General features: G+C 35.4%; 1 protein-coding gene across 6 annotated transcripts in view; it reads right to left on the reverse strand.

Moving 5' to 3' along the window:
* Positions 1-20,514, reverse strand: part of CalpA (calpain A) — a 698,286-nt gene that overhangs the window by 5,847 nt on the left and 671,925 nt on the right. For all 6 annotated transcript variants that reach the window (XM_090376655.1, XM_090376654.1, XM_090376656.1 and 3 more), the window contains 3 exons: positions 17,191-17,269; positions 6,838-6,951; positions 6,075-6,133 (listed from right to left, as the gene is read on the reverse strand). In XM_090376655.1, the coding sequence (XP_090232781.1) occupies positions 6,075-6,133; positions 6,838-6,951; positions 17,191-17,269 (252 nt within the window). The remainder of the gene's footprint in view (positions 1-6,074; positions 6,134-6,837; positions 6,952-17,190; positions 17,270-20,514) is intronic.

A 20,514-nucleotide genomic window follows, 5' to 3' on the forward strand; every position in this document is an offset into this window, starting at 1 on the left:
TGTAACCAAAACATTACCAAACACAATAAATAATCGTAATAAAATACTTACGTATTTTATTACGACTATTACAGAATAAAATATTGCTAATGCTTTTGCTTCTACCGTAAGAAAACTTGTTTTTTGTTTGATTTTATATCCAAACAGATGACAGCCAATCCATCTCTTCCAATTCTTTGTGTCTTAATCTAATGGATTTTAATTACACTTTGAGTTGTTCCTGCTATGAAAGTTTTTATTTTCTTTGCATTCTTTATAATTCTCGGCGTTGCCTCATTTAGGCCTGTAGCACGTGCAATATCATGGTCTTTCATTTCGCTCAAAGTGTTTCATAATTTCATATTTTTTTCTTTATCGACAGAGGTGGACTGGCCATAATCCTTACCAGGGAAACCATGGTGGGTTGGAGGCCGGTGTGATTTTGGCCATAAACGCTAGTATGAGGCCACTACAAATTTTCCTGGTTAAGAATTTTTGACCCAGTCCGCCTCTGTTTATCGATATTGCTTTTCTTTTTCTATCTGAATCTGTAGTGTCTTCACCAGGACGCTTCCTTTTCACACCTTTTAAGTATTTTACTCATTTTTAGGGAATAAAGCACAATTACAAAACAAGGAGGCACGCTTGATACACATAAACAAAGCTGCGTGTGTGTAGCAACTGAATAAACAACACCGTAAAGGTAGAGACACACTAGCTCACATTTTACTAAAGCACATTTCTGGGTTACTACCATAAAACAATAAAAACAATTTCCAGTTGCGTTCTTGCTAGTGGAATCTGTTATAAACTGGTAGTAAACTCGATCTAATTGCATTTGCGATAATACCGATAGCTGGAATTTTACATTATTATGGTGAAATGTGTTTCCCCTTCACTGATATAAAAAACATAAATACATTTTCAGAATATTCTCTTCATTCCTATCGTGTTGCGTTCAGTTGGGGTTATTCCACATCCGACTGCCATTTCTTGTAAACACAAAGCGAATCGTGCATAAGCGAATTCGGTTCATGTTATATAAGATATCGTTCCCCTATTTATGAATCGTGTATGATCGAATTCATGTAGTGTAAACACGTGTTATACAAGGACTGACTGTACTACTAAAACTGATTCGATAGAAAAAGAACCTGTTCTCGATCTCTTCCCAGAAGAAGAGATGGAAACAGGAAGACTGTGCTTCCCGAAAAGAAAATCTGGTCAGCATAAGCCAACAGAAACTCAGGACCACACTTCACCCAAATAATGCCCAGTTTTCTTCAATGGAATTGTAGAGGGTATCACACCAACCTTGATGACATTCAGGATCTCCTTCTCCAGTATAACCCAGTTACCTTTTGCCTCCAAGAAACTAACTTAACAGCTTCTGTTACTACCTCACTTAAACATCATGTTATTTACAGAAAAGATAGAGTTTCTCATGTAAGCAATTCGGCTCATGGAGGGGTTGCACTTGTAGTTAGCTCCAATATCCCTTCCCGACCATTAATGTTACAAACAAATCTAGAAGCAGTAGCTGCTTGAATTTCCTTTCGTTTTTCTTTTACCATTGTCTCCTTATATCTTTCCCCTAACCAAGACATTTCTTACACTGATCTTGAAACTGTTGTATCTCAGCTCCCTCTTCCCTTTTGCATCATGCGAGATTTTAACGCACATAATCCTCTATGGGGTGATAGAATACACAATAAACGAGGAAAAATACTAGAAAAGCTTTTAGATAAATTTAATCTGACACTACTGAATACTGGTTTACCCACTTATTTTCATCTACCTTCTGGGTCAAGCTCAGCAATTGATCTCTCCATATGCTCACCAGTCCTTTTTCTGCTGTTTGATTGGTCTGTTCATGACAGTCTACTGGGTAGTGACCATTATCCAATAGTCTGTCACACAGAATCAAATTCACCACCTTGTCATAATCAGACAGCCAAATGGAACTTTGTCAAAGCTGATTGGGTAAAATATAGGCAACTAGCCATCCTGCAAAAAACAGCTGTTTCAAATGTGTCAATAAATAATGCTGTTGATTATGTAACAAATCAAATCAAATTGCTGGCCACCGAAGCAGAAATACCAAGAGTGTCCACAAGTCATAGAATAAGATCAAAACCCTGATGGAACAATGAATGCAATCAAGCCAAACGAGAGAAAAATAAAGCCTGGAATAAATTTCGCAAAATCCCTACTGCTGCTAATCTAGTACACTTTAAGAAAGCCAGAGCCAATGCTAGATGCATTCAACATGCAAGTAAAAGAGAGTCGTGGAAACGCTTTGCTTCAACTATTACGCAGTCCACCAAAACAAACCATCCGGAAAATATTAGAAAAATGTATAATAAATATCCTCCTTTGCATCTATCAATACTGAATGTAAATGGGAATGATGTTTCACTACCTCAAGACATAGCTAACACTCTCGGAGAATCCTTTGCTCAAACCTCTGCCGTATCCTCATACTCACACCAAACTTTAAGAAATTAAAGTCCATTGCTGAAAAGCAGACCCTAAATTTTAACACAGACCACCATCAAATGTATAACTGTCCCTTTATCATAATTGAACTATGGCTTGCTCTTAACAGTTCAAAACATAGTGCTGCTGGACCTGACAGAATTCATGTCATGTTAAAGGAGCTGAGCGAAAAGTCGCTTCATGTCTTACTCCAGCTATATAACTGGGTTTTCACAGAAAATACTTTCCCTGATAGCTGGTGGCACTCGTATGTCATAGCATTATTAAAACCTGGCAAGGATCCAATCAACCCACGTCACTATTGACCTATTGCCCTCACCAGCTGTATGGGAAAAATAATGGAAAAAATGGTAAACTCTCGTCTCACCTGGGTGCTGAGCAAATACAACCTCATCAATTCATCGCAGTGTGGATTTCATACAGGTAGATCAACTTTAGACCTCTTGATACATATGGAAAACCAGATTTGCAATGCCTTCTTAAGGAAGGAACATTTGACTACAGTTTATTTAGACATTGAGAAAGCTTTTGATACAGCTTGGCGATACAGAATTCTCCATGATCTATATGCATTAGGCTTCAGGGGCACCTCCATAGCCAGGTGGGCAGTGCATAGCACACGCTTCTTGATTAGACTGGGGTTCGAGCTGTGACCACCAAATACGGAGGATGCGGAAAGGTCATGGAATGACCACCGCATATCCCCGGAGCAATATGGCCTTAGTTGCTAATGCTCCTAAAAACCAAATAACAAACAACAACAGGCTTCAGGGGTAATATGCCAAGATTTATACAGAACTTTTTGAAGCAGCGATCCTTTCAGGTCCACATTCAATCCACTCTTTCCTGAAAATTCATCCAAGAAGGTGTTCCACAGGGTTCAGTTTTAAGTGCCACTCCATTCATTATAAAAATCAACTCAATTACCAAGGTCATTCCGGCCACTGTATTTACTACTTTATATGCAGATGATTTTAGTATATCTTGTCACTCGCAGAACACGAGAATGACTGAGAGACAACTGCAAGGAGCTCTTAATAAGATTACAATGTGGGCTACAGATAACGGGTTTCGCATATCACCTGAAAAAACTGTTGCAGTTTATTTCTGTAGAAGACATAATCTCCACCCTGACCCACTTCTAAAGTTAGGGAACCATGATATACCTGTTGTGCCTATCATTCGATTCCTTGGGTTAACTTTAGATAAAAAATTGACCTTTCTTGACCATATTAAACAACTTAGAACCACCTGTTTCAAGAAATTAAACATTTTGAGAGTATTATCAGCTACAATATGGGGTGCTGACCGTCATACACTCCTTCATTTATATCATGCTATTGTAAGATCAAGGTCTTACAATAGCATAGACTATGCATCACCAGTTTACAACTCTGCTAGACCTAGCATTTTGAGGGCTTTGGACCCTATTCACCATAGTGGCCTACGCATTGCTCTTGGAGCCTACCGCACTTCTCTTGTGCAGAGCCTGTACGCTGAAGCTCACGATCCCCCCACTCTCTCTCTCTCTCTACGAAGACAAATTTTACTGCTAAATTATGCTGTCAAAATAAAAAGCCAACCCCTGCATCCATCGTGGAAACATCTATTTACACCAGATTGGGAGAACTTGTATGCCATTTATCCATCAATAAATCGACCCGCTGGTATACATCTTTGCTCACTACTTTATAATTGGCCACTTGACCTTTCTAAAATAGCCACCACTAGTTTCACGACTCCTCCATGGACTTTTTGCCACGGCTCCCTTCAAGAATGGGGGAAAAGTACTCTTTCTTCACAGAATGTAAACCAGCTTCATAAATCTCTATTTGAGAAATATGAATCTTATACCAGGATATACACAGACGGCTCCAAAACTGATCACCATGTCGGTACTGCTGCTGTTGTTCTTCCATCATCTATAATCTCTAATCAGTTACCTTTAGAATGCAGTATCTTTACTGCTGAACTACATGCCATACAAATGGTGCTAGAAACAATGAAATTGCATCAGTTTACCCATAGTATTATTTTTACCGACTCTCTCAGTGCCCTTCTCACTTTACAGCAACCAAGAAAACATCATAACTACCTACTTGGTAATATTCAAAACTTGCTGGCTCATCTAGCTAAGAACACGAAAGTAGTAAAATTTTGTTGGGTCGCTAGCCATGTTGGCATACCTGGCAATGAGAGTGCTGACCACACAGCCAAATCTACTGTGCAACCAACTGATGACTATCAAAATTCCTTTCACCGACTATAAAAGTCTTATAATAAAGCAAAGTATGAATTACTGGCAAACCATCTGGCAAAACCAAGAAGGCAACAAACTCCTTCGGATTAAACCGAAACTCCAGTCTTGGCCATCTAGTTTCCGCTCGAACCAAAAGGAAGAAGTCACACTTGCAAGATTATGAATAGGACATACACACCTTACTCACCTTTATCTTCTTTCTTCCTCAGATCCGCCTTCTTGTCCGAACTGTCATGCTCAAATTACAGTCCAGCACATCATTGTTGACTGCCCTCTCTATAATGGAGTATGGCAAACCACCTTCTTATCAAACCATGCAGCCCAAATCACACCTACTTTGCAACAAATATTAGATGACAGACCTGATATTTATGCAGTTTTCACTTTCCTAAAAAGGATAAAATGCTATGACAGAATATAATGCTTAAATCTCACATAATGCACATATCTCACTTTTAATAATGCCTGTTACCTCCTACCATTGTTTGGTGCATAATGGCCTTTAGCTGCCGTTGCGCCGTAAAACATACAACAACAACAATTGCTATTAACTTTAGTTAGGCTGAAAATGAAGCTGGAAATTTTTATGCAAGGCAGTTGTTGATATGCTTTATTCTTATCTTGAACAGCTTTAGCATATATTTTTTTGGAAAACTGAACCCTTTGACAACGAAGGTTTCCCCCCCAACACAAACTTCTCCATGTCAGTACAGTGGCACAGTCACTTCACACCCCATTTGGAAATGTCTCTGTTCATGGTCTGTCTTAAGTCCAGAGAAATTTTTCTGAATGCTTTTTCACTCAGAATTCAGTTAGTCTCAACTGGAGGTGCATGGTTTTTTCCTTTCTACAAACAGGTAAACCACCTTGAATTCCTGCAGGCCCATATTTGTAGCATGCTAAATGATGAAAGCAAGCAAAACTTTTGTTCTTTTACTATCACTCATAAAGTAATAAAATTTAAACACAAAATATAAACTAACTGCAAACCATTACAATGTATCTTGAACTCATCACAAAATACCATACTATTAGGAAAAATAAGACAAAGTTAAGAAGGTTAGCAAACAAAAAAGACTTAAGATGGCATTTTCCTAAAAATCAACTCAAAGATAACAAAACAGATACTGATAAACCATATAAAATATTATGAAGATATTGGATGACCTTGCTGATTTGCAAAAATGAACATTCCAAACCAAAAGGGTTAAAAAAGAAGGTTCTAAGTAATCAGATTTATAAAACCAATTCAATTGGCCCATGCAGTACTTTGTTTGCAGAAGTGATTAATTTATTTCATTCATAGCCCATTTATCTTTATTTTGAATATACTTACTTCATCTAGTGTAAATGTGGCTTTTCCCAAACGACGTGGATCTCGTTCTTGAAAGGTTTCTGAATAAAAGAAAAAACAATGGTATCCAAATTATTTAGAGGAAATTTTATTAAGCACAAGCTCTAAAATATCTATATATTTGTACAGTAGAACCGTATTAGTGAAATTAGGATGCAGCTCTAAAAGTGCACAGCTGCCAAAAGATTATACACTGTTTCAATAGTATCAAAACAATGTACAAATATAACAGTTATAATTGTTATATTTAATTTTCCTAAACATCAAATAACCATGTTAAAAATATAAAGAATGCCAAACTCTTTTGCAATAGTGATAAGGATCACTACTGCAAAATATTCTTACAGAAACTACAGAGTGCTGCACTAGTTTACCAATACAACTGGAAAGTTTTGCTATTAGGAATATATTTATTATGTATAGTAGCCATAACGATCTGATATTCATTTAATATGTATATCCACTGTAAACGTCCAGTATAAATAACATTTTATCAATAATACTTTAATATCCAGTCACCAACAACAATTACTTATGTTTGATATAGACACCTCTTTTCTTCTGTCTCTTAAGGTGAAATAGCTTATTTGAAGCAGTGATCAGTTGTATGCATAAAAATTAGTAAATGCATCATATAAAGATCTGAAATAATAACACCTTAAAGTGTAATAATAGTCAAAATATGCAATGATCAAATTATTCAGAATTACAGTAAATTAAATGACAAATCCAGATATTTTCTTACCTATCATGGTTTTAAGTTTGACAGCACACATGATGAAGTCCTCAAAGCTTATTTTCCCATTCTTTCCATATCGTAATACAAGAGCACGCAACACATGCAGGTTTACTCGATAACCTATGCCAAACAACAAAACAAACCAATCGCTTTTAATTATTATTAGAACAATACTTATAAGCTTATGCAAAAAAGTATTAAAATTGCAAAACTTATCTTTTCAACTGTCCTCCACCTGGGTTTTTTTTTTTAAATAGAGAAGTTTTAAGTTTATTACAATAGAGCCTTTTCCAAAGATCACGTGTCAAGATATAATTTATAGAACCCCTATAATGTCCCAGGCTAACTTCATTTTAATTTAAGCTTATGGAATAAATATTTTTTGCCTTCTTCCTTTAAGAAATGATTTGTTGGAATGACAGTTAAAAGTCCATAATAATAGCATTAGAAGTAAAGTTCATAATTCCAGCTAGCTCCTTCCTTGAAAAGGAACTACTGTTCGGCCCCCTTGTGAGTTTTTGCAACAAGACAAAACATGGCTGCCATTGAAAAGATAAGACACTACTATGATATCATATTTTTGATTATACTAGTCCCTCATCTTTATTTAAACAAGTTTTTGAAAATAATATCATCGTTACAGCATCTTCATTCCACTTACCGGTGGAAAAAAAAAGTCGATGGGAAATTGATGTTCATCTGTGACTATTTTCATGTTTTGATTTGGTTTTGTGTTTGTTCCCACATCTGGGGTGGTGCACGCATGTGATTATATTTGACATAAAGGTCTTCTGAACAAGCTTCCCCTTTATGGGTTGCCAAATGTTTTTTTGCAATTGGGTATCCAATTATAAAATTTTAAAATTGTATTGGGTATCCAATTGCAAAAGTTGTCTCTCTGACCACTCATTGTGGGTGGTGGTGGTAGATGGCTATATTCTAACTTTTCCACTTGGGTGTTTACCAAGTTTTAGTGTTTCCTCCCACCCTTTTCCTCTTGTATATTAATGACCTTCTTCCACTGACTGGAAATCCTATCCATAATTCTGCAGATGTTAGCACATTGCATTCCACCTTCCAGTGAGAGAAACCTTATCTGCACAAACAGCTTCATTTTCTCAAATATCTGCCACTAATTCCTTAAATGCTAATCTCCAAGTAATTTTTTTAATGAGGCAGGGATAACAGTTAATTTTTCCATATAAAACTCAGCCTGTTTTATGTCTCACAAAAAGGAGTCTACTTCTCCTACACTTATCTTCGATGACACTCAAATCTCTATACAAGATAACATATCTGCATTAGGGATTACCCTGATTTCTAATCTCTTGGCATAAGCACATCACAAATATTACTTCCTCTGCATCTAAAAAATTGGGTTTTCTTTTTTGCTCTCAGCGTAACTTTTCTTCCAAACAGCTATTCAATCTGTAGAAATCTGAAATCTGCCCTACTATGGAATACTGTTCCCATATCTGGGGCAGTGCCCCCAAAACCTCTCTCAAGCTTCTAGACCCTATTCAAAAGAAGGCAGTCAGATTAATTAATGACCTATATCTTACAAAAACTCTCCATCTTGCAGACATTCCTTTTCTGTAGATATGTTCTTGAGCAATGCTCTTCTGAATTGGCTTCTGTAACCATCCCCTGCCTCTTCCAAACATGTGCCACAACCAGTCAGCATCCTTTTACTGTCTAACTCCATACTCACAGAACCAACTTTTTCTTTTCCTCATTTATCTCTTCAACTTCTGTTTTCTGGAAAAACCTTCCTTCACAATGTATTTACTGAAAATTACAATCTACAGAAATTTAAGTCCTAATGTCAACAATTGAATTGATGGCTGGAACAACGTTGGATGTGACTATTTTGGCAAAGTCTTTTTTTTGTGGAATAACATTGGTTGTGATTTGCTGAATCAAAATGTGTAAAGTTTTAGTTCTCAAACTCACCGGTAGATAGTGATAAATCGGTTTAAAGAGCGCATGTCTCGATTTCAGGTTGTGGAGCAACGTTGGATGTGTAACAGTGAGCCAGAGGTTACAATTCATTTTGGTTTCAGTTCTGTCAAGTTTGTTGCTAAAATGCAGGTATCTAATAGTGATTTAGACAGTATTAACAATCATAAACGGGTGTTGAACATTGCGGAGTGGAAAGACAAAAAGCGTAAATGTTTGAAAGACAGTGGTACAAGTTACGTGAATCGGCGTACGGGAAAAGTTGTTCCAGATAAAAAGCCACCGTCCAGTCCTCGAGGTTGTTTACCAAAGTGCAAGAAGTCAGGGTGCAGTGACCTCACCCTTCCACGGGTCCTTGATTTATTCCGACAGTTTCACGAGGTAAGTTACAATGAACAAACCCTTTTGCTGCTCAAGTTAATTACCTTACGAGAGCCAAAAAGAAGACGTCCAAATAAAACAGATTCGACTTCAACACGATTGGCTGGTTTTGATTATAGTCTCAATGGGAAGCCTGTTTGCCAGAAGACATTTTGCAACGCATTTACTATTTCCCTGAGACGAGTACAGATATTACAACAAAAAATGAAAGACGGGGAGGTCGCACCGAAAGATAAAAGGGGATTGCATTTCGGCCGTCCACATGCTGTTGATGCAGCTGTAAACTCAAATATCAGAGAGCATATTGCTTCTTTCCCAACTGAAGTTAGTCACTACAGTAGAAATGCTTCATCGAAACTTTTTTTAGCCCTGACTTAAACTTAACTAAAATGTATCGCCTATTTGAAGAAAAGTACCCTGACAGTCCTGCAAATTCCACAAAGTACAGAAAAATTTTCAAAAGAGAGTTCAATTTGCGATTTGGTGCACCGTGGTCAGATACTTGCAAACAGTGCGATAAAAACTGTGCCCGCCTGATCCTAGCTCACAACGAAGAAGAGCGGAATAAGATTGAACAAGAAAGTCTTATTCATCACAAGAAGGCTGACCAAGCATATAAAACCCTTGCCAATGATTCAAAAAATGCGAATTTCGTCACACTTTGCATTGACTTACAACAGATTTTATTTACGCCCATGTTAACACACTCTGATATTTACTATCAGCGCCAATATTCGACGTACAACTTGTGCATCCACAATATGACAGAAAATCAGGCTAACATGCTCTTATGGCATGAAAGCTTAGCCAAGCGTGGATCTAAAGAAATTGGATCGTGCATATTAAAATATGTGACCTCATCATACAAGCCTCTACCCATTGGCCAAGAAAGAAAACTGATTGTGTGGTCTGACCGCTGCACAGGTCAGAATAACAACTGGAACATCATTAAGTTGTACCGGTACTTGATATCATTACGTTACTTCACTGAGATACATCAAAAATTTTTAATCACGGGGCACAGTTTTTTGCCCTGTGACAGGGACTTTGCACTTATTGAGCGTGCTAAAAAAAAGGCCAAACCTCTTGTCCCTTCAGACTGGAAGTCAGTCATTGCAAATGCCAAGATAAACAGACCTTTCATGATCACTGAAATGAGCCAGGCCGACTTCAAAGATCTCAACTATATTGCCCCCAGAAAAATCAAGACAGAAATGAAGATCACTCAGTATGTGTGGTTGAAGATGACTGCAGATGACCCAGTTACTCTCAACTTAAGAGAGAGAGACACAACACGTTGAGGCCATGGCACCATGACCCTGTTTTCCCAGCGAAACCAAAGGTGATTAAGTACTGTGAACTACCACTATTATACTCAGCCCCTCTTCCAATCTCAAAAGCGAAAAAGAAAGATCTTATGGACATGACAAAATACCTAATGGACCCTACACACCGCGAGTTTTATGAAAATATTCCAAGTGCATGAGAATATCCGATTTTAATGTTTGGATCTGATGTGTGTGCTATTTCTGATTTTTAATTTTAATTTTTTAAATGTCATTTCACTTGATTTGATGTTTTTTTATTGAATTCTAATGTAAGTGTTCAATGTAATTGTGGACAATATTAAACTTTCCTCTGTGTTTTTATTAAAAATTTAAAAAAAAAAAAAAAAAATTCTATTTCTTTTTTTTTCCTTTGTTGGAAAACGTTTATTACAATGGAACAACGTTGGATGTGAGATTTCCTTGACAACTATGTAGCTTTTATTGTGTTCCCATTAAATTGGCTCTCCTGTAAAATTTGCAATTTGTAACATCCAACGTTGTTCCAGCCACCAATACAATTATCTTCTTTATCTCAATCTTCAGCCTATTCATGGTACTAAGTACTATAGGTTCTAATACCTTTTGTGTTTGGAGTTTTCATAAAAAAAAAAAAAAAAAATGTTATAAGTTCCTAATAAAGTTGATGTAAAAATCACTCTGCATGATTACTTAGGTTACATTTTTTTTTTTAACTACTACTATAATTTTATAGTAATTATTAAAAATAACTACTTCAAAAATTTTAAAATGCATCATTGACTGAAACATGCAAATTAAAAAGAAATATTCGTAAATTCCATTGCCATAATACTTATAATTACTCTACATTGACTAATAACGTTATTAAAAAAATACACATCCTTGTTAACAGGATGATAAATCCAAAATTAAATCTGGGGCATATCAACTGCATTTTTGTATTCACAAAAAAATTCAATTTTGGTATTCCTTAGTAGTATAGTTTCTGACTTTTGTCTGAATCATTATTATGTTAGAATTCAAGAAATACAGCCACAAAAGAACCAGGTCACTGATATCTGCCCATTTAGCTTTTAATGGACAGCCAACTTCATTAAATTTTTAATTTAAATTAAATATATAAAAATATAAATGTTTTCCTTAAATTGTTAAAATGACATATAGGAAGCCCAAGTGTATGGTCTTAAACTATTTCCAACCATTATTCCAAAGAAATTGAATAGTAAACACAATAAACCATGTGTCTGCAACTTCTTTTTTAGAAACATCCACTCCAGAGGATGTCACAATGTTGGAAAAAATCAACATTCTGACACCCATAACATTCTGAAAATTTGTACATAATGGTTGTAAATTTGGAATTCATTGCTAAAAGTGAACACTTACAAGTACTTTTGTGCTGAACTGTCAAGCGGAACAAGTCTTAAAAATTTTATCTGTGTACATAAACTAACATCAGCACAAGCAAAAAACAAATAAAACTGTGTGCCAAGTCTATAAACAAAATGCCAAACATTACTGCAAAGTGTTCAATCAGTGTGCCAATACTGAGTAGTTGTTAATTTCGTGTACCTTTACAGCCTGGTTGACTACTTAAGAATGACTGCTCATGTACATTATGACACCCAACCTAGGTTCATTTTGAATGTATTTGTGTGCCATGGCACAAATCTCAGACTGCCTTGTATGCATATATGTGTTGTGGCAGTGAATTTGTGAACCTTAGGAAGTCCAAAAATAAGATACTGGTCTCATACTCAGATGTTACTTGTGGTTTCGTGTCCTTTTTTGATGCCATTAAATGACAACTGGGTTGTCACTATTGCAACAGGGTACCTGTCCACCCACCGATGATGAAGCCAACTAGCTTCAAAATGGTGCTGTCTGGGCGATGGTGCTCATCTGAGAATAAGTAACAGCAGTCTTCTCCACCAGAGAAGCGTTACTTATTTGAAGTAGTGCAGTACCTAGGCAACTCATTGTGAAGGTGTTCACAATATAAGATATGAATAAACAATGCATTCATACTACCTGAGTAGTAGAAATGATGGAAGTGCCATATCCATGCATAAACAACCTGTTTTAACTGATGAGCTGATATCTCACCCTTCCTACCTAACTTCATTGCAATATTCTTCCATTCAGATATGTGCTACCCTTTCAAAAGTATTTGGAAATTCCTCCCAGCAATGAAAATGATATGTATGAAAAGCAGCAATGGCTTAAAGGTACACAGAAATATTTAGCATAGATTTTATCTTATTTAGCAACAATAAAGATTTATTTAATTAATTTATATAAATTACTAAAACACAAATTTTAATATGATATATTATGTACAGTACATCATATTAATAATACAATGTACTGCATTATACGCTATATTTGATCTTTTATCAAAATGTGAAAATGCTGTGGCCATGACTTTTCCAGCTGAAGATTTTAATTTCTAATTTGTGTTGCACTGTGTGTAAGCTAAAGATGATGATGTAAGTCACTTTTGGCTCAAACATAGCAAACTCTAGTTTTTAGCAAGTTTCAATGGAAACATTTCTCATTCTTCATGTAGGAAATCTTTTAATGCAGCTTGTAAAACTGGCCGCCACAGTTGATTTTTAACAATGAACTTCTCCAATCCATTGCACAGATGATTGTTCTTGTAAATTTTTGGTGCATCAATTGCTCAGGTGGTGCACCAATTCTTTATACACCAAATGATACTATTTGATGCTAAATTATGTATTATCTCTTTTTCAGCACGTTCACCAGTTGATATGCATGTTGTGTAGGTTAAAAACTCTAAACTCAAGGGGAGAAATTATCACCCCCTTTGTCCGAGATCAGCTCACTACAGCCCCAAATGAAGAGGCCTTAAAGAATTCCTCCAATTTCTGATGGGATTCGAAGTTACCCCTCTCCAAATCATGTGACTGTCCTGTGGTGCTCCAGTACTTTTGATAACAGTGTGTGCATAAAATTGGACTTCTGGAGTATATAATTTTCAATGTTTTCCATGAAACCGTGCAACTTTGTGTAACCTTTCTCGTCACTTTGAATCCCGTATAAGTTAAAAAACATAACTAACATTCAAAATTGACTAAAGTAAAAATATAACTTATTAAATAGATAATAAAAAGGGTAATAAAAGGTAAGCTGAAAATGAAGATATACATAAGTGATTAAACCTTTAGAAATGCATAATTATGACACTAATGTGCTTTCACAAAATTATGACACTAAATAATTTTAACAAGGTTGAACAATTCTAAGATCTGTGTAGAATTAGATTAGTATAATTGGCAAGATATTAACTGGATGTACTTAATAGGCAGGTTCAAAATGAAACTGTCAGAGGTGGCAATATGTATATTAAGAAATTTGTGATTGTATTATTAAAATAATATTGAAATTCTACGCGTGGCAAGAGTCTTGAAAAATTTGCAATTTAAATTTGAAAACATTGTACACCGGTAGTCAGTTTAATTAATTGTTCAATAGTTTTATTTATAATGCGAATGCAAAAAAAAAAAATTGCTAAAATAAGTCTGATAGTCAATTTCTTGTGAACAAAACCTAAATGATAGCAAAAATCAGTTGGATTACACTAGAGGTGAATTCAAGTGCACACTGTGGTTCAGAACAGAAGTTTGGCAATCAACGATAGATATGACGAGTTATGCAACATACAAATTAGGTTTAACTGATATGTTAGTAGGGGCTAATGTAGAGTAAAAACAAAAGCCAAAACAGTTATTTTGATTGTTTTACGTTAAAATGGAGGGCAAGCAGCAGCCATTGACATCTAGTGAGATGGAGGTAGAAGTAAGTGATCTGCATCACTTCTAGCTCTTTGCATCCATATATTTCAGTTGTAAAAGTGAGCCTAAAGATAAGGCTGATGCACCACAATCTACTTTCCTATTAGGCAAAATTTGGTCCAGGAGGCCCTTGTGCCAAAAAAATCTCAAACACAACAACAGCTTTCCTATCATCTCTTTGACATTCTTAAGAGATCTCTTCCTGTCACAAAAATATATGCTGCAAATTTCTTCCGTGATTTTCTGAAAGAAAGGATCATAAGAGCCTTAAACAATCCCAATACCAGGAAGTCCTAGTTTTTACATTTGTTCAGCTGTTTTTAAAATATTTGGTTCTGTAGTGAACTCCCATCTTTTACTGCCTTATTTTTTACTCTTATTGTGCAGGGTTTCTGTACAGATAACTGCCTGTTTCACAGCCTATTCTGGGGGCCGGCAACTTTTTTTTAGTGAAGAGCCATTTTTGATCTAATTTAAAAAAAAAAAAAAAAAAAAAAAAAAAAGAATCCGAAGAGCTGCATCTCAGCTCACCTGGGGGGGGGGGGGGGGGATTTTTTAAGAAATGGAATAGAGTGGGGTGTTTTATTAAAAAAATATATTTTTTTGAAATATTATTTGTTAATACTGACAAAACGTAACAAACATCCAATTAGGTATGAATTAATGTGACTTTTGCTGCTGCACTCCTTGAGCAAGTCTCTCAATGTCAGGCAGGTATGCCGTAATTTTCATCTTTAAGCATGCTGAGGGACACATACTGTTCAGACTGTTTCTTGATTTATTTTTAATATAGTTCATGTTTGAAAATATTTGCTCACAGAAATACATCGCTTGTCATACATGTGGGGTAAGAGTTAAAGAGCTGCATTTACATGTTCAAAGAGCCGCAGGTTTCCGACTCCTGGCCTATTCCTAAAAAGAGTGACAAGTTATTGTCATCATCTGGTTATTCCCTGTTAACAGATTTCCTTCTCTTCTGTTCTTTTGAAAGTGACATAGTAACCCCTAACAGTAAACTTACATTATTAAAGCCTTTATTTCGTATGGATTCCATCACTATGTAATATCCTTTATGGATTCCATATATGGGGGATCTGCTTGCTAAAATCGTCACCTATGGATTCATGCCACAGAATAGTTTATTACTATTGCGTGGCATTAATCCAACACGGTAATAAAGGAAACTGAAATAATTATTATTAGTACTGGCAAATGATACAAGCGTTATATAAAAAAAAAAAAAAACTACCCCATCTTATCTGTCCATCCCCTCTAATAATAATACATCTCATTCTTTGAATTTATTCAAATTACCCACTTCTACAATGCCAGATGGTACGTAGTTTGTTTGAACAATCAGTTACTCTTTGGCTGAAAGCAAATTTTTGTACATTTATCCTGTCGCCATCCATTTTCAGTTTATGTACCCTTGTGTAAGTGGATTATAAGACAGTATTCATGAGTTTACTGGAAGCCAATACTAAGCAACTAGAACTGAATACTCTCAGTGTTTGATAGAAAACACTAATGCAGGGTGAAAACAGTATTTGCAATGAATAATTAGTGTACTGCTGATTAAAATCTCAAGCCAGATTGCATTGCTAAGGAACTTGAAAGGGAAGAAATCCTTGGAAGTAATGCTTGGCTTGGGAATTTAATCAGAATCATATCAGTTCAAATTTCTTTCAAAAGAGTATAAACTATACTTGCTGATGGAAAAACTGACATATTTCTGCCAGTTGCTACAAACTAATTTCTGGTAGACATCATAAGTGCTGCTTTGTAACCATGTGGTTCTTCTCTCACTACTGCTGATTACAATATCTTCACTTCATATACTGTTTTGTGTTGACTTTACCTACACTAATAGAAAGGCCAGTGTTTGCTGACCTGAACCTGTTTTGACTGGAACTCATACAACACCTAATTAAATAGAAACTATGATACCCTACACTAAGACATGAAAACATTGCTCCTTTTCTACCCAAAAATTAATAAGTTATTAAGAGGTAATACCAATCCACCAGCACCTTTAATAATGTTGAAATATTTTTCAAACCTATAATTCGACAATTCCCCTTCCAGTATATTTAACCACAGCTCTTCATATGTCTAGGAGGGGGGGGGGAATCCCAGCAACCAACAATAGGTTAAATTTTGACCCTGTGTTTATTTTGCTGTTTCAAACTCAAAAATCATTCTTTTCACTCAGGACTAACTTGCATTGCTTTCTTTAGGTAATTTTTTTGCCCCAATTAAAATTTTGAGAAATTGCTTTTAGACTGAGTTAAAATGATCTTTGAGGTTGCAAATATTTTGTGTATAATTTCATATAACTTCCAGCAAGCTAAATGATAGCTGAGAAATTTTCCTACTCGAAATATACAAGGAAGTTAGCCTTACTGATTTTCACAGCACATTTTCAATTGAAGAGCAGTCACTTACTTCCAAAAGAGTTTTGCTTTTGGATTCCATCAACCTTAATCCCTTTCTAGTTTTACAGTCATTTCCATTCCTTAAGATTCCTCCAGTAATTGAAATCAAGTCACTTTGTGACTGAATAAATTCAGCAATATGAAAACAGCAAGACAAACCATCAACAAAACTAATGAAAATTAACTAGATGAGAATCGTTTGCCCCACTTAAGGACAATAAGGCTTCAAATAAAGAAGAAAATTTTCCACTACTACATTTTTCCTATAAAAATGTTCATGCAAACTCTTTCAGGATTATTTTTATTCTTGAGCTCCCTCTTTTCTCTACCTGCTTTATATCTCTACTGTAGGCTTAAATTCCACCAATTAAAACTTCACTAAATTATCTGATATGACTTCACTCTCATAATACTTAATCTCATAAATGATAATAAATAATATTTTCTTTAAAAACATACCTGCAGAATTCAGTGATGCCCTGAGTTCTATTGTACTCAGAAAACCCGAGTTGTCAACGTCATATTTTTTAAAGACGTTCTGTGTACACATAAAGAGAAAAACAGTTAGGTTTTTGCATTTAAATGAATTGTCATTTCTACACTAAAAAATCTTTTACTACTTTCTATATCTTTGACAATAATTGACTCATCAAAATGATCCTGTTGGTTTATCAAAATACTACCCAACATGTTCTGGTCTGTGGACATTTTGACTAATAAAATGCATCAGCATAAAATTGCTGATGCATTTTAGATATCTAGTTTTAATTTAATCTAGACATTTTTAAATATGTAGTATAATTGTTAAATATTTCTTATATCTAACAAGCTAATTTCTGATTTCATTCAATACATAGATTGCCTATTTCAGAACATTAAAAAAAAAAGACTACAGCAAAACAATAACACAGTATAACAGACAAACTTATGCCTGCCTTAATAGCCAGTTACTATTTGAAACAACTATAACTGCTAATTTAAATCAACTTTTAGTTGTTAGCCTTCTTGTTAAAATATATTAATCACTTGTTTAGAAAAGGCCAGTTGCTGAAAAAAAAGACTATTCTGCTGAAATCATTAAAAGTTGAATTTCTTGTAAACATCTTGGTTATTCCAGGTCTATCCTTCATGTGTTTTAAATCAAACAACAATCCAAGATGTCACAGACTATCAAAACAGCTTGCATTTAAATCCCTTCATGAGGCATCAAAGATATCCCATTTTCTAAAACTTTATTAGCATTAGTAGAGGCATATAATGCAAGAAAGCAAGCTTATACAGCATCAGCAAAAAAAAAAAAAAAAAGCCTTCCCATTTCGCCCATCTATTCATTCTAAATGTTTCTCTAGTTCTGCCTTGAATTTATTTAAGCCATCAACTTCCACAATGACAGATGGAAGTTTCTTCCAGCAATCAACCAGCTCCTGGCTAAAGCAAATTTCCACACATCTATTGAAATTTTCCCCTCAGGCAATTAATCTGGGCAAGAGGAAGAAGCCCGTCAGCATTGAGCTTGCTCAAACCATTCAAGGCCTTCTATGCCTCAATCAGATCCGCTCGCAGGTGCCTAGTCTCCAGACACTGCAATTTTCAGAACTTAAGCCTTTCTTGGTAAGAGCAACCCTCTGTTACATTCACCAATCTCACTGCCCTTCTCTGTACTCATTCCAGCAGCTCTACATCCTTCCTAAAATGAGGCCTCCAGACCTGTATACAGTACTCAAGGTGTGGCCTGACTATTGCCTTATACAAGGGGATAATCACCTCCTTATCCCTGCTAGAAAAATTCCTGTATATCATTGACAAGACACCATGAGCTGCTCTTGCAGATTGTCTGCACTGCTCAGAAAACTTCATATCTGACTGCACAATTAACCCCAGATCTTTTTCATCCTCCACTACCTTGACTGTAGTATCACACAGTTGATAGGTTACTCTGGGGTTACTACTACTACCCATATGCAGTACTTTACATTTGTCAATGCTAAACTTCAGTTGCCACTTCTCAGCTCATCTGCTCAATTTTCCAGATCCTGTTGCAGCAGCATACTGTCATTAACAACCCCTCCAACCTTCGTATCATCTGCAAACTTGGACATTAAGCCTGATATACCTTCATCAATATCATTAATACAGAAAACAACAATGGGCCCAACACTGAACTCTGGGGGACTCCACTAATAACATCAGTCCACGAAGAGCAGTGTCCACTGATTACCACTCTCTGTCTTCTCCCCCACTCAACCACCCTTTTATTCATTGTAGCAACTTACCCTTAATACCATACTGTTCCAATTTTTACAGTATTCTTCCATGCACAACAGTGTCAAAAGCTTTCCTAAAACCATGTATATGATATGAAAATTATTTTTTGCATCCAGTTCCTTTGTGACCACATCATAGTATCGAATTAAATTTGTCAGACAAGACTTTCCCTTGACAAACCCAGCAAATTAATTGTACTGTTTCTTCTGGCACAAGACATCTTTGATTAGGATAATCCATTAGTATGGTTCATGAATGAGTGCAACATTTAATGAGTATTAAATTGCCCTCGTAATTTATGAACATCTAGTTTATGAACACCTGATCTTATGAACAAGAATTTCTGACACCTCAACTTCAAATTCATGAGCTGAAAACTTGATCTTGGAAGCTTTTCTCAATTTCAGGAACTGCATAATATACCTTTTTGAAAATAAACTGAATGAGAAAGAAATACTTTCTACAATTATATATTTAATCTTTATTTTACAGACTTTTTTTGCACACAATACAGTACAGCATGGTGTAGTTTTGTTTTGGAAAATTAGTGTTACTACAATTTTGTTGCCACAATATTTTCTACATTTTCTGTTGATCTAGCATCAGGGTTAGCATGAACTTTTGTGAGAAAAGATAATGAAAATTCATGAGGACACAATAATTTATGAATTTATTCAGTATTATTTCATAATATATGTACAATAATTTTAATGTGCCGGGGAAAAGCACTCTGTTTGTTGCATTGTTCCACTGGCTCTTTCAAGAAAATGTTTAATAATATATTTTCATGGTGTTTCTTAAATTAATAAATTTCCATTTATTTTCTATATGCATGAGGCCAGAAGAGCTTACAATTTTATCATGACTGCATACATATTTAAATATTAAGGACAGCCAGATTTTTAGCATGACCATCGCAATGGGCTGTGCATTTTTTGTGGCAGTATACAGGCTCAAACTTGAACCTTCTTACTTGTGGCAATGCATCTTTAACCACTGAACCATGGATACATCTTATTACACAGAAAAAGAATACCCCACTACTCAACAACCTTACCCTCTCAGATATTAAACCCATTTTGTTATCCTTTTTATTACCAAAATTTAGGAGGCAATCTTAATTCCAGCACTGACAAGACAGTTATTTCTAGGAAGGTTGGAATCTGTTCATTTTTACTTTCCCCCAAAAATAAGCATACACAGAGCATTGAAAACACGTGAATCTGAGTTCAGCTCTATGACCTTTCTGGATATAACTGCAGCTTAACTTTATTAACCTCTCCTCTTTCTTGGATCTAATTTCTTATTATTATCATACATATTCTGGTGACATATAGCTGAATAATCAAATTAGATATATTTCTGGACCAATGAAAAATTTCAGTCTCTTTATCTGATTTTAATAAATAACTGAATAAGATAATTATTCAGTATAACATTTCACTGTACTACTAAACACTCTGATGTAAACTAACAGCCACTGTTTTTCCGAAGTTCTAACTTATTTTGTTTTTCCCA

This window comes from Mastigoproctus giganteus, chromosome 6, assembly GCF_048544385.1.
Source record: "Mastigoproctus giganteus isolate SK-2022 chromosome 6, ASM4854438v1, whole genome shotgun sequence".
NCBI lineage: Eukaryota > Metazoa > Arthropoda > Arachnida > Uropygi > Thelyphonidae > Mastigoproctus > Mastigoproctus giganteus.